Source organism: Marmota flaviventris, chromosome 2 (assembly GCF_047511675.1).
Source record: "Marmota flaviventris isolate mMarFla1 chromosome 2, mMarFla1.hap1, whole genome shotgun sequence".
Classification (NCBI taxonomy): domain Eukaryota; kingdom Metazoa; phylum Chordata; class Mammalia; order Rodentia; family Sciuridae; genus Marmota; species Marmota flaviventris.
In genome coordinates, this window is record NC_092499.1 from 11,534,656 (window position 1) to 11,549,985 (window position 15,330).

Genomic DNA, 15,330 nt, shown 5'->3' on the forward strand with positions numbered 1-15,330 from the left:
GTCCTGTGAACAATGTCAAGGTCAGCCACCAAACTGAACACTAGACATACTACCTTTGACCATAGCTGCAACAGCCTCTGAGTGCCCAGGAAACTAAGCATCATGAGACAAATATTGGAAAACAACCTCCTGGGCACCTCTGTGCAAGCAGGGTACCCCCATTGTCTCTCCTCAAATGAATTTTCACATTTACACCCTTGAGCCTGCAATGGTATGATCTTACTTATTCTAGAGATTCCTTCAAGGCAACTTTCCTATTGTCTCTGGGCAAAATGCTTAGCTTCTCTTTAATGGTGGTAATCTCTTTAGCAACAACATCCCTGGCCCCAGTTTTACTTGCATTTTTCTGCCCAAACTTTGAGTTTTTAAATCTTTCTTTTCTGCTTTCTGCTCCCAATTGCAACAGTAAATCTGTCTAAAAGCTGATAGCTACTTCCATGTCATTGCCTGAGTGCTATTCTGCCTTGAATTTGTCTTTACCAGATTAATCCATTACCTTTAAACTTGGCCTCAACAAAGTCTCAGAACATGGACAAAATGTAGACAAGTTCTTTGCCAGAAATGTATCAAAATGGCCTCTTGTTCAATTCCCAACAAAGTCCCCATTCCCCAGTGAAATCTCATGAGCACAGTCTTTACCGTTCACAATCATATCAGCATTCTGGTCTTCTGAGCTTACACCAGAATCTCCCATTAAGCTCTGCATACAGCATTCTAAGTCTTCTCTAGCCTGCATCTCCAAATTGTTCCAAACTCTTCCTGCAAACCTGTACTAAAGTCTTTTGAACCACAGATATTGTCACAGCTACAAACCCGTGTCTTAGAACCAATTTCTGTGTTGGTCAGTTTTTCATTGATGTGACCAAAATATCTATCAAGAACAACTTAGAGGAGCAAAAGTTTACTTTGGGCTCATAGTTTCAGAGGTTCAGTCCATGGTCAACCAACTCCATGGTTCTGGGCCCCAGGCGAGGCAGAACATGGGGGGAAGGCATGAGAAATAAAGCTGCTCAGTTCATGGAAGCCAGGAATCAGATAGTGACGTGTTGTGTGTGTGTGTGTGTGTGTGTGTGTGTATGTGTGTGTGGTGCTGGGGATTGAACCCAGGGCCTCATGCATGCAAGGGAAGCATTACCAACTGAGCTACATCCCCAGTCCGCTAGGGACATTTTTAAAGAACACAATTTCTATTTTCATTAAATGGTGCCAACATACATTTGGAGAGAGATATATTTGAACTCTACTTCACGCCATATTTGAAAATCGAGTCTAGATAAATTGAAATTTAAATCTATAATGCCTTTAAAAGAAAATATAAGAGAATCCTTCTCAATATTAAAGTAGGCAAATATTTCTTAAATAGGACAAAAGTAGCATTAACTATAAAAGAAAATGGATGAATTAGACTTCAATGAAGTTATGAACTATTTTTATCAAAATATTCCAGTAAGAGAGTGAAAAGATAAGCCACAAACTTAGAGAAGGTATTTTGCTTTCCACATACATTCTCACATACACAATGATATTCATAACACCGTTTTGGTCAATGGTAGATCATATATACAATAGTGGTCCCATAAGATCGTATTGCCTAGGACATCACAGCTACCTACATTTGCATTAGGTATACTCTTATGTTCACATAACAATGAAGTCACTAACAACATATTTCACAGAATGTTCCCCTTTCATGAGTGATGCCTGTACCTCTATCTGGAAAAGTGTTGTTAAAGAACACCTCCAATGGACAAGGGAAATTAGTAAAAGGTAACCAACCTCATTCATCATCAAATAAACACAATCTGAAACTTTCATGTGATATCACTACACACCAAAATGGCTAAATTGAAAATATGGCAGCATTAATTATCAGCAAGACTGTGAAGCAATTATATCTCTCTCACCCTTTTGTTAGATGCATAAATCCGTTTAATCATTTTGAAGAACCGGCAGCATTTACTAAAGCAAACTATACAACCTAAAAATTTTATTTTGGTTATCTGTTGTTATATAACAATGATTCCAAACTTCAGCAGCTTAAAGAACAATTTTGCTATTACTCATAATTTTTAGGTCAGGAATTTGGTACTGAGTGATTCTTCTAGACCACATGATATCAACCGGGACCACTCAAAAGTACTCAGTGGGGCTGTCGGGTCTGACTTCTCCAAGATGACTTCACTCCTCTGTGGCACGTTGGCAGGAACCTGGAAGGTAAGACTCAGCTGCTCTCCTCTCCCTCTTCGTGGTGTCCCCACATAGTCCTTCTAACAGAACCATTATATGAGTCACCTGGGATCAAAAGAAAGAGTTTCGAGAGACCAAATCAGAAGCTTCAAGATTCTTATTAAGTAGCCTTTGAAATCCCAGAACATTACTCCTTCCACATTTGGGGGTGGGGGGAGTACTGGGAATTGAACCCAGGGGTGCTTTACCACTGAGTCACATCCCCAGCTCTTTTTGTTTTTTATTTTGAGACAGAGTCTCACTAAGTTCCTTAGGACTTTGCTAAGTAGCTGAGGCTGGCCTCAGACTTGTGATCTTCCTGCCTCAGCCTCCCAAGTCAATGGAATTACAGGCCACTGTGTCTAGCATCCCACATTTTATTGATCAAAAAAGTTGCTGGGACACACCAAGATTTGTAAGGAGAGAAGAACAGACTCCATCTCTTGAGGAGGGTGTGACGTACGGACAGATAGAGGAGAAATAGAGGGCAGACATGTTGGGGAACAGAGACTATGGCACGGGACTCTGGCTGGACACTCACAATACTCCATCCTTCTGGACCTCATGATTAGTCCCAGGATGGGAAATCATGCCCGGAGTACTCTGTGGGACTTACATGAGCTAAGAAAATAAGAATTTCTCTCCTTCTGCAAACAAACAACCAGTTAGAACCAAATAACTCAGAGACATTGTGGCCACCTTTGTTCCTACTGTAGACAATAAAGTAGGAAAGTAGAAGACAGCCCAACTAAGAATCTAAAACAAGAAAGGGAGAGAGCCCAGTATGGTGGTGCACAGCTGCAATCCCATCGACTTGGGAGGCTGAGATAAAGATCACAAGTTAGAGGCCAGCCTCAGCAACTTAGGCTCTAAACAACTTAGTGACACCTTGTCTCTGAATAAAATATATATATATATAAACAAACAAATAGATAAATAAATGGCAGAGGATACAGCTCAGTGGTAAAGTGAGTTAAATCCCCAGTTCCAAAAACAGACAAAGAAAAGAAAGGGAGACCTCTAATGAGGAATTTGAGACCCCTGTATCCAGCCATGCCTGAAGTTCTTTCCACTTTGAGGGACTCTTATTCATAAAACCCAATCGACATTCTTTCTTTCAAATAATTTGAGTTTGCTGTCTGTCCCCTGCAATCAAACTAATGGATACAAGTGTGGGTCAGGGAGAGAGAGCTAGACTAGTGGGTTGAATGGGGGTGTTAGATTTGAGTCTGCAGGCAGATCACCTCACCTCCGTGCACCTCATTTTCCTCATCTGAAGAAGGGTGACCACAGCACTTCATTCACAGGAGCTCTGTGAATATCAAGAGAGGTCACCCGCGGGGGCCCTTGGAGATGTCACAGGTCTGTCTCTCCCACCAAACTGAGGCCCCCTGGAGGGCAGGGCTCCCCTGCTTTATCCCCAGCTGCAGCCGCATGTCGGGTTTTCCACAGGTGTCCGTGGCTTGGCTCTTTATTAAGGGCACCTGTGACTTCTCTGCCAGCTGCCGCAGGGTGACCACAAACACTGTCGCAACCCCAGCCACATTTTGATATTAAAAAATAAAACTTCAGAAGAAAGTTGATTTGTACATTGCTGTGTTTACTTAAATTTCTTGAACAGCCTCCCATTGGCTAACGACTGGGGGGTGGGGACCACCGAACGGTAAAGGCCGCTGTCCCCCCTCTAACCATTAACCAGCAGGGAAACTGGCAAACAAGATTTAGAGGACCGAGCGGGCAGCTTCCCACCAGCTTACTGTACACGTGCTGGGGTCCCCAGCAGCAGGCGCGAGCGAGCAAGCACAGCCCGAGCCCAGAGCCAACTGTGAGTGACTGCCCAGAACGCTCCATCCTCCTGCCCGGGCCCTCCTCTAGCACTAAGCAATGTTTGCTGTTTGCTTGCTTGTTTTGATTTTTTTTCAACAGGGCATTGAACACTAGGGCAGCCAGCAATGGTAAGAGGCAGCCCCGCGGAGGACTTCCCAGCTCCCAGGTCTATGGGTTGCCCACGGGGCTCTTAACATCCCTGGGCTCTTGCCTTGCAGGGGGCTGTCGCTGAAGCTGTGCTAAGCTGCGTCCCCACCCATCCCAGCTGAGGCTCCCACATCTGGCAGGAGAAGAGATGGGGGTCTGGGGATGGGGATGGCTGAGTGCCAGGCAGAGCCCTGATGGGAGATGCCAGCCTGGGAGGGAGCCAGGGAGGGGTGCGTGGCCGGCACAGTCAGGGGCATTCTACAGAGTCCCACACCCCCTCCCCAGTCCTCCCTCAGTGACCCGGGGAACATCTGCGTTAACTCTGCATTAACCCACCTGTGAGGAGACCTAGACCTGTGCCTGACCCAGGAGCCCGTTTGTGAAAGCAGGGAACACAGTGGCTCTTTACACTGGCGATGAAGACCAGGAGGACATTCCTAAGATACAGGCATGGCTAATGTCGGTCCTCTGCCCTTTTATATGGCTGGGTACTCTGGGGAGCTGTTTTGTTGTCCTCTGGCTCTCTGCAGAGAATGTCAGGGCACCTGGGCTTAGACCCCAGGCCTGCACGGGTTGCTCTGCCTCCTTGGCCTGTTTTCCCATCTGTAAATGGGTCCAGGACAAACCATGAAGTGAGGTCACCTAGGCCAAGCACTGCTGGGGGCTGTGACTGGTTCTCTCATCCATCTGGAGAGATGGGGAGAGTTTTAATCCCCATCTTGGAGAATTCTTACAGGAGGGGTCCAGCCCACAGTCTCCCCAGAGACAGGGAAAACCTGTGCCACCCAGGGTCCTCTCCCAAGGGGGTCGCAGATGGGAGAGCAGTGACCGGTGCCAAAGCAAAGGCTCCCCTCTATGTGACACAGAGCGAGGACAGAGAGCACAGGGGGAGGGCTTCCTGGAGGCAGCAGCCAAGCACTGAGTCTCTAAGACTGAGAAGGAGAGAGACAGACAGCAGGGAGGCTGGGACCTGGAGTGGGGCCACATGGGGCAGGGCTGGGACAGGTCCACGTTCATCTCCAGTTCTCCTCCCAGAGCAGGGTTCAGCAAGCACTGGGGCACTGAGATGACCCGCCCTGCCCTGCCCTGCCCTGCCCTGCCTTCCCAAGTCCTGCAGCCGGATAAAAGCCTGGTGGGTAATAGAAGAAGCCTCTGATACCCACCTAAGACATTAAGGGCACATATCTAAGGCTAGGAACAGTCCCAGGGAGCCCCTGGACCACATCAGTGAGACCAGCCTCATCTGAGAGCAACAGGGAGTTACTGAAAGATTTAGCAAGAGGCATTTGACTGAAGAGGGGAGAAGGGGTTGGAAGGGGCTGATCAGGAGGCAGATCAGGGGGAGTAGAGAGGGAGAGAAGCTGAGCGGCCACCTTGGGCCACTCACTGGGACTGGAGAAGAGAAGACAAAAGCATAAACCCAGGCAAGGCTGAAGGGAGAGTTGCCATCGGCTGTGTTTCATGCTGAGAAAACAGGCAGAGCCTAACTAGCCCACCCCACATCACCTAGCTCAGAAACAGCAGCCCTGGGACCCTAATCCAGCTTGATCTGTCACGTGACCCAAGGAAATCAAGAACTCTGCTGCCATTCAGGTCAGAAACCAAATCTGGGGAAACATGAAACCCTCAATTTTGTGGTTCTCTTTCAAGATCATTTTGTCTATGCAGGGCCCCTTGAGATTCCATATGAATTGAAGGATGGATTTTTCTATCCCTGCAAACCGTGTCATTGGGATTGATGGGGACTGCATTGAATTCAGGGGTTGTTTTGGAGAGTAGTGTCACTTAACGGTGTTGCCTTCCAATCTATAAACATAGAAGACATTCCATCTTTATGTCTTCTTTCTTTAATCACTTTCTGATGTGTGGGGTGGAGGGGAGGATACGATGAGAATTGGCTCATGTGATTGTGGAGACCGAGAGTCCCACATTCTGCATGCCGGGGACCTTGGAAAGTGTGTGGTATAATTCAGTTTTGAATCTGATGTTCTGACAATCAAGGGAGCCAATTCTGTAACTCCCAGTGTTAAGTTGAAGGCTCAAGAATGGACAGGGGGCTGCTGGTATAACTCCCAGAGTCCAAAGATCTAAGAACCAGGAGCTCCCATGCCCAAGGGCAAGAGAAAATGGATGATTCAGCTCAAGGACAGAGAGAATTTCCCTCCATCACCCTTTCATTTTGGCTCCTCAACTGAATGATACATACCCACATTGATGAAGTTGGATTTTTTTTAGTCAATCTACTGACTCAAACTCCTGGAAGTACTCTCACAGACACATCCAGAAATGTTCTATCAGCTGCTATGGCCTGAGTATTTGTGCCTGACCAAATTCCTGTGTTGAAAGCTAATTTCAACTGCGGTAGTGCGATAAGGTGAGGTCTTTGGAAGATGATCAGGTCATGAGGAGTTCATCCTCATGAATGGTACTAATGCCCTTAGAAAAAAAAGCTGAGGGGACTCGTCACTCTTTCCACCATGTGAGGAAGCAGAAATACAGCACCTCCTATGAAGCAAAGAGCTAGTCCTCCCAGACTGTGGATCTGCAGGCACCTTGACCCTGGGCTCACCAGCCTCCAGACCTGGGAGCAGCCTGAACGGACAAAGACCCAGTCAACCTGACACATAAAATTAACCATTACATCCATCCTGTCAATCTCTGTCTTTTGACTGTAGATTTTGATCCATTTACACTTAATCGTAATTACTGAAGTAATTACTGAAAACGAAGAATTTACTTCTGACATTTTGCTATTTGTTTTCTATATGCCTTACAGCTCTTTTTGGTTTGTTTCTCGTCTTCTATGTTACTGTCTTGTTTTGGGCTTAGTCGATTTTTGAAGTGAAACATTTTAATTCTTTTCTCCTTTTTGCTCATATTCTTTAGATGTTTTCTTTGTTGTTACCACGGGAATTGCCATTAATCTCCAAAATTATAACACTCTAATTTGAATTTATACCAGCTTAACTTAAATAATATACAAAACTTGCCTTCTTCATACTTTTGACCCCTCTCTTTGATATTAATGCCACAAATTATCTTTATGCATTGTGTACTCAAAAACAGACTAATAATTGTTTTTATGCATAAGCCTAGTATTACGATAATACTAACTAATAATTGCCCTGCTACTTACTTTTACCAGAGATCTTTATTTCCCCATCCAGTTTCAAGTTACAATCCAGTAACGCTTCTATATTTCTTGCAAGGCAGATATGTGGTAATGAGTTTTCTCGGCTTTCTCAAGGAATGCTTTAATTTTGTCCTAATTTCTTTTTAAAAAATATATATTTTTAGTAGTAGTTGGACATAATACCTTTATTTTATTTATTTATTTTTATGTGGTGCTGAGGATTAAACCCAGGGCCTCGCACGTGCTAGGCGAGCACTCTACCACTGAGCCACAACCCCAGCCTCAATTTTGTCCTGATTTCTAAAGGACAGTTCTGCAGATACAGAATTCTTTGTTGACAGTTTTTGTTTTGTTTTTCTTTCAGTGCTTTGAATATATCAGCTAGATGGATATTTAACCTTTCTGAGCATCTGCTTCCAGCTGCCTAAAATCAGGTTAATAATATTTACTTCATGAGTGTTTGGGTGAAGGTTAGATGGGAGAATATAAGCAAAATACCTAAATCAGTGGTGGGAACCTACTAGCCCTTGATCAATCACAGTGAATATAACTCATATCTTCAAATAAGAAAACTAAAGCCCAAGTGAGCGCGGTGGTACACACCTGTAATTCCAGTGACTCAGGAGGCTAAGAAGGAGGATCACAAGTTTGAGGCCAGCCTCAACTACTTAGCAAGATCTCTCAAAACTTAAAAAAAAAAAAAAATTAAAGACTTTGGGACGTAACTCAGTGGTCAAGTGCCTCTTTTGTCTGCCTCCTATGGCACCATGGTCTGCTGACCCAGAGGCCACCATGACATCTAACAAGCATTCTTGATTTGGCAGATCCTGGCCATACTGAACAATGTCACTTGCCCTGTATACGTGTCTTCTCTGGCTGTCCACCAGTGGCCTCTGGACCATCCAGGCTGAGGACCCCAATGCTGCTATAAGCACGAAAAGCCCTCACCGGGACCTGGCTCCAATCAATGCTGATTTTGCCTTCAGCCTGTATAAGCACCTGGTGGCCTTGGCTCCTGACAGGAACACCTTCATCTCCCCAGTGAGCATCTCCATAGCCCTAGCTATGCTGTCCCTGGGTGCTGGTGGCCACACACGGGCCCAGCTTCTGCAGGGCCTGGGCTTCAACCTCACGGAGACATCTGAAGGTGAAATACACCAGAGCTTCCGGCACCTCCAGCACCTCCTCCGGGAGTCAGACACTGGCTTGGAAATCACTATGGGCAGCACCTTGTTCCTTGACCACAGCCTGGAGCTGCTCAACTCGTTCTTGGAAGATATCAAACACTACTATGGGTCAGAGGCCTTGTCTGTGGATTTCCAGGAGTGGGCTGGGACCAGCAGACAGATCAACGAGTACATCAAGAATAAGACCCCGGGGAATACGGCAGATGAATTCTTAGACCCGGACAGCCCGGCCATCCCCGCCCTGGTCAGCTACATCTTCTCCAAAGGTACCGCCTCCTCGTCCCCTCTGACAAACCCTATACCCAGGGCCAAGAACAGCAGCAGCCATCAAAATCCACTTTGGGGCAGAGCCTTTGAATTCCCCAGTTCACACCTGGGTCTCCATCTTCACCGCAGGTGGCTGGGAAGATGGGATTATATCATTTGGCAAAAATCAAAGTGACAGAAAAGCCGAGTGATTTGCCCAGATTCCAGGAGGCTGGTTCAAGCCCAGACTGTAACCGGGGACAGAGTGGCCGCCCCAATGTCTGGGCAGAGCCCTGGTAGTGAGGCACCCCCTGGGCTAGAAATCCCTGGGCCTTGCAGACACAGGCTTCCCTCAGGTCCCCGGATGCTCCCAGAGCCATCCTGCCCACACAGAGCTCTCAGCCAGCTCTGACAAGGCCCACCTGGGCCACACCTCCATCTCCACCAGTTCAGAGCTGGGTCTTCCAACATGCTATTCATAAAATCTCCAGGGAGACTTGTTCAGATCAGACTCCAGAGCCCTCGCCAGGCCTGCTGAAGTAACAGACTTCCACAGGGAAACCCCAGAGTTCGTGGCTTTAGTACGTGTCCCCTCCAGCATGCCCAGCTGATTTCTGTGATTAGGGCATTCGGACACATTATGCCTGAGAACAAAATCAACTTCTTGCCCTTGCGATCTCTCCTCTCGAGAACTGCTGATGAGCAGCTCTAATTCCGTCTGCAACCTTATTCCGCTGGACGTGTGACCTAGCATATTCGTAGGCTCTAGGGATTAGGACGTGGGCTTATAGGGGGGAGTCATATTCTGCACCAAAACCCATGGCTCTTGTGAGCCCTTCCTCAGTTTATCTGACAGCCTAACACATCTTCCCACTCTTCAGGTCTTAGCTAAAAAAGTCACCTCTTCTGGGAAGCCTCCCCTGATTCCCTTCAAAAACCCTTAGCTTCTTGTAACCAGTTTGTCCAGGACATTTTTAGCAATCGTCTTTTTATAACATGTAACTGGGACCCCCATGGCCCAGTTTCACTGAAGCAGTCATAGTCAAAGAAACGCAGGTGAAACCAGTGAGAGGAACAAATGGAACCGGTAAGTTCAGTATTCAACTCGAATTCCAGATCCGAGGCCCTCGGGCTTCCTTTGGAGGCTGGTTTGAGAACCTCAAGTAATCTCACTTGCCCTGAGAGGATTAGATGAAGAGTTTACCCTGAATCGGTGTCTGCAGTCGCAGAGCTTAGAGAGGGCGTTCAGGATGGACCAGGCATGGTCCCAAGGTCTCTAGGCTGTGCCCACCGACCGCTTCCCCACGTTCCCCACCCTCTCTCCATTGTCTCCACCCAAAACCATGAATTTTGGCCATGCAATCCAAGGTCTGCCGTGGGATGGAGAAAGGTCTGCCTGGAGCTATGCTCTGGCCACCTTGAAACAGCCTCAGCTGGAAGTAGTGGTCTCACAGGTCTTCAGAGCCTGAAGTCCAGGGCAGCCAGGACACCTGGGACCTGCTGAGATCAGATCCTCGGTGCTTTTGAGGATCCCCAACTAAAGCCAAGAGGTCCTGGGGAGATTTAACCTGTGACTTTAAACATCCTGCAAGAAAACTCAGGGTTTGGGGAATAAGTTCAGAAAGTCTGGAGAGGCTCACAGGGAGCCTCTGTGGTCAGGCAGACTTTGGCTCAGCCTGAGCACCAACCGTCTTCCTGCCAGAGCTGACCAGATCTGCAAAGCCCCATCTGTGAGGGTAGTGGGTTCCCCATTCTGAGGGGAAAAGCAGTCTAGATGGGGACATCATAGTAGAGGGGACCCAAGGTCCAACACGGGTGAGGGTGGAAATCTGTGACCCCACGAGTCTTCTCACGCTGGCTATGCATCCAGAAATGTGGTCTGGAGTGGGGAGCCAGGGGGCAGTGGCAGAAGCCTCCTACATGGACTGGCCAGGCTCTCAGGGCGGGATGGAATGGATGGTCTATTTCCCAAATCAGCCCCTTCGACCCCATCTTGAGTCAAAGACTTGAATTCTGGCACCACTTCCAGAACTCTCGGAGCAGGGACCCACTCTGGTCCTACCCCCAAGTTTAAGACCCAGAAGTCTCTTGGCCTCTCCCTCCTTCCTTATTTGGAAGCCAATTTCAGAGAGTTCATCCTCCACCCATTTCAAGGGAAAGAGGGTGAAACAGGCTTTAAACCTCTGGGAATGACCAGATCTTTGAGAACCTTCTGGCAGCTGGAGTGGGGCCAACCCAGGCACGTGGCAGGCGGCAGTGTGGCTGGTGTCGGGCACACCTGGTGCTCTGGGGCTGCACTTCCTCCCTGCCCCACAGGCCTAGCCTGCGTGCACTCTCCCACCTCTTCCCAGGCACATGGACACAGCCCTCCAACACGGAGAGAACCGCGGAGAAGAACTTCTATGTGAATGAGACGACCACCGTGAAGGTGCCCATGATGTTCCAGTCGAGCTCCGTCAAGCACCTTCTCGACCCGGAGCTCCCCTGCCAGGTGGTGCAGCTGGACCACTTGGGTAACCAGACCATCTTCTTCATCCTTCCCGATCTGGGGCAGATGGACACAGTCACTGCCGCACTGAGCAGGGACATGATGGAGAGATGGTCCATGTCCCTGGCCAGGAGGTAAGCCCTCCACCAGCACGTGGGTGTCTGCAGTGCCCACGTTCCCAGGCAGAAAGGGGTGCATTTGGTCATCCTTCTTCCCCGGACTCACCCTCCAGGGCTCCTCATTTTCCTGTCTGCTGGGTCCCCACAGTCTGTGACATTTTCCATCTATCAATCAGCACTTAGGTACTTTGGGGAATTCCACAAAGTGAGGTTTTTTGCATCAATGCTTAAAGTGAGCTCACCAACCACCCAGGCCCCCACTTATCTGTTTTGCCATCTCTGTATCCGTCATGGACGGTTCTTAGGTCACTCAGGGGATCTAACCTTTCTTCAATCAATCAATCACCCTGCCAATCAATCAATCAGTAAATAAGAAAGTGAGACCACAGTAGGTAACAAAGGAATAAGTAGCAGAGGACAAGGGTGTGCATGCTGGCGAGCAGTGGTCAGGAGAACCCCCAATGGGTCCCTTCTGTCTCTCACCGGTAATTTAGATCTTGCACCCGGTGCTGAGAATACACCATGATTAAAACAATAAATTTTGGATCCTATTCTGTTGAAAATGAGGTGAAGGTAATCTTTCTCTTTCCACCAAAAGAAATGTCCTTGTGAAAACTCATCACTCCTGGAGCCCTGGGGCCTCCCGGGTGCCCTCAGAGAGCTGCCCCCACCAGCAGGAGGCAGAAGCACCAGGATGGTCCTGGTTTCTTCAGGGCTCTGCTGCTACCAATTGTGTAGCTTTGGGGGGAATCCCCCAGGGCAGGGGGACCTCTCTGGGTTTCGGTCTCAATTTGGAACTGAAGGCATGGGTTGCAGCTTCCTGGGGTTTCAGGTGGATGATGAGTTGAGAGGGAAGGTCACCTGCCCAGACCAGATGTGGGTGTGTGTTTCCCATCCACGGGGAAAGTCACTTGTCCCAGTCGTCTCAGATTCATCCTCAACTCCTTTTGAACAGGGCAGCTCAAACATCACACTGGCTGGTGGCCCATCCCCAGGCCTCCAGGGCTGCTTTTGCTCAGAGAACAGAGGGACGGCACCTCCCCTGCACCTGCCAGGGAGCAGGTGTGCTTTTGCTGACCCACCTGGCTTCAGGCCTTGGGCATCTTCTCTCCCTCTAGAGAACAGGAAAAGGAAGGACTAAGCCTTGATATGGCAGAGTACAGATGCCCAGCTCAGCCCCAGGCCCCGCCCGCCCCAGTGCACCCAGCACCTTTGCACCTAGCTTCTCCACACCAGCACCATCGTCCAGTTCTTGCAGAATCTCGGAGTTTCAGCACCCAGGGCCCCAGTGAGACATCTGCTCACCATAGGTAGATGAGGACCCTAGCAGGACCTGGCTAAAGTCACACAGTATTAGTAGCATAGCTGCGGCTCCAGGTGGGTGCTTCCTCAACTCCCTGTATCTAGCAGGGTGTTCTTTAGGGACCAAAAGGACATCTCAAGGGGCCATTGTCTTCAATGGCCAGTAGTCCAGCTGTATCACAGGTGGAATCAGCTCAAAGGAATCTTGACAAGGACAGGACTGCGCAGGTCAGATGAGATCAAGCATGTTCAAGGTGGAATGGCCGTAGACAGGACCGAGCAGTTCAGAGACCAAAGGAGAGGCTGCACATGTGGGAGAGGACGAGGCAGGGCTTGCTCTTTCCCTGTCCTTTCCCCTGGCCCCAGTGAGCAGGTCAGAGTGGGACGCAGGGGCCGGAGGGATCCCATGAGGAAGTAGCATCTTGCTGGGGGAGGTTGTGAGGCTATCTCCAGAGGCCAAGCCCTGGAATATCTAACCTCATTGGCTTACCCCGACCAGCCAGGTGCACCTGTACATCCCCAAAGTCTCCATCTCTGGCACCTATGACCTCAGGGGCGTGCTGGAAGACATGGGCATTGAAGACGTGTTCACCAACCGGGCAAACTTCTCAGGCATCAGCCATGCAGAGCAGCTGAAAGTATCAAAAGTAAGTGTCTCAGGAAGCTGCCTTTTCCCTCCAAATTTCACAATAAAAATAATAGCAATAAGTCACACTGAGCCTGTTCATCGATGGGCCTTTAGATCCCAGGCTGAGAACTGCAGGTGTGGTCCACGCGCTTCCATCCATGGGAAGAAAACAACCATCCCAAGACCTCACAGGCAGCTGGTGACGGGGAGAGCCACAACCCGCAAGCCTACCCCTCCCACCAGATCACACAGAGAGGACACTGGGAAACTAAGTCGTCATGGCAGAACTCTGAGCAGCAAAAAGAAACAGGGAATGTGATGTCTAATTGGGGTCACATTGAGCCTTCTATCTGGGTATAGTCATTATCCTTACACTTGATGGTCTGTGTTCATTCATTGGTTCAGATTTTTTTTTGAACATGTACTATGTGCTCCACACTGTGCGAGGCTCTGGGGATGACTTCTTCACTCAGACACGGCTCCTGCCCTCAGAGCACAGGGCTTTGTGACCACAGTGGTAACTGCTCAGGACAGTGCATGCTGGGGGAAGGGTGGAGTCCATGCAGCTCTGGGCATGCCCTCCCTCCCAAGTTCTCAGAGTATCTAACACAGGGAGGGTGAAGACTTGCCACAGTCACAGAGCCAGTAAATCATAGTCTGACATTTGACCTTAGCTTTGTCAACTCAAAAATCTATTCTCCAGACCCACTGCAGGGATCCCAATCCCAGCTCAGCCTCTTCCTAGCTTATGGCCGCCTCACAGAGCCACCCAGAGCCCTGGAGTCCTTGCTGGAAAGCAGACTGGATTAGAGCTCCCTTTCCAGAGGCTGCTGCGTGCATTAAATGTCACTTGCTGTTTGACTTACCAGATTATGATCTGTCAAAGGCTTTCAGTGTAAGCTCATCAAACATTTTACAGATTTCAGAATTCCTCCTAATTTTGATCACAAGGAGCATATCAACAATCAAAGATTGACATTTTAGCTTCTGCCTGGGCTTTGCCCACAGGGTAGGTACCAGTGCTTCATGTAACTTCCACCTGGTATTTACCTAGCAAGGTGGACAGAGAGTGAGGTCTTCCTCCCCCAGCCTGGGACTGGTAAGGAACACCTGATATGGACACGGAAGCCCCGCTGCACCAGGCTGTGTGACAGCTCGGTCGGCACCCCTCCTAGGGAGGAAGCATAGTTGGGCCCAAGCCCAGGGACTCTAGTCCTGGAGCTGCCACTTACATGAGGATCCAGCAAGTGACCCCTTCAGAGTCTCAGTTTCACCTTCCACAAAGCAAAGGAAACAAGAACTAACAGTGATGGGGTGTGGAAGTGCCTAACACACAGTAGGGCCTCACCTCCTGCCTTCTTAACAGGTGATTCATAAGGCCATGCTGCAACTGGACGAGGAGGATATGAAGCCAGCTGCCACCAAGGGCACCCTGGAGCTGGAATCCGAGCCACTCACCATCAGCTTCAACCGGCCCTTCCTTGTCATGGTCTTCGACCACTTCACGTGGAGCAGCCTGTTCCTGGGCAAGGTGGTGAATCCAACCTGAGAGCATTGACCCGGGAGCACAGGACCACCTGACTTTGGGGGAGTGGGAGATTCCCCCTGTCTTCTCCAGTTTCTCCTCCACCCAACCACAGTTATTCCTACCTTTAGTATCTTGTAATAAATAGCTGTCATTGCAACTCTCAGGACAAGTGTGTTTGAGAGGGGAGGCAACAGAAGTGATACCCTTATGAAGGAGTGTTTGCAACCCCCAGGCCTGAGGTCTTAGTCCATTTGGGCAGCCTGGGGTCTCCAATGAGTGCACTAATCCCATTCAATCCTTGAAAGAAAGTAACTGCCAACCTAGACTACTAATCCAGCAAAGTTATCAAAGGTGAATTAAAGAGCATCCAAGATACACAGAAACTGAAGGAACTCATGACTGCTAAGTCAGAATTGCTGAAAATATTTAAAGGATTCCTACCCTCAGAAGAGGAAACAAGACAAACACACTCATGAGAACATAGGGGGAAAAAGGCAAG

At 48.7% G+C, this 15,330-nt stretch overlaps 1 protein-coding gene across 1 annotated transcript; it reads left to right on the plus strand.

The window, feature by feature from the left end:
• Positions 1–8,176: 8,176 nt before the first annotated feature.
• On the plus strand, positions 8,177–14,852 carry Serpina6 (serpin family A member 6). The gene is made up of 4 exons (XM_027931451.3): positions 8,177–8,786; positions 11,118–11,388; positions 13,175–13,322; positions 14,670–14,852. The coding sequence occupies exons 1-4, from the start codon at positions 8,177–8,179 to the stop codon at positions 14,850–14,852; spliced, it is 1,212 nt and encodes a 403-aa protein (XP_027787252.3).
• The last annotated feature ends 478 nt before the right edge of the window (positions 14,853–15,330 follow it).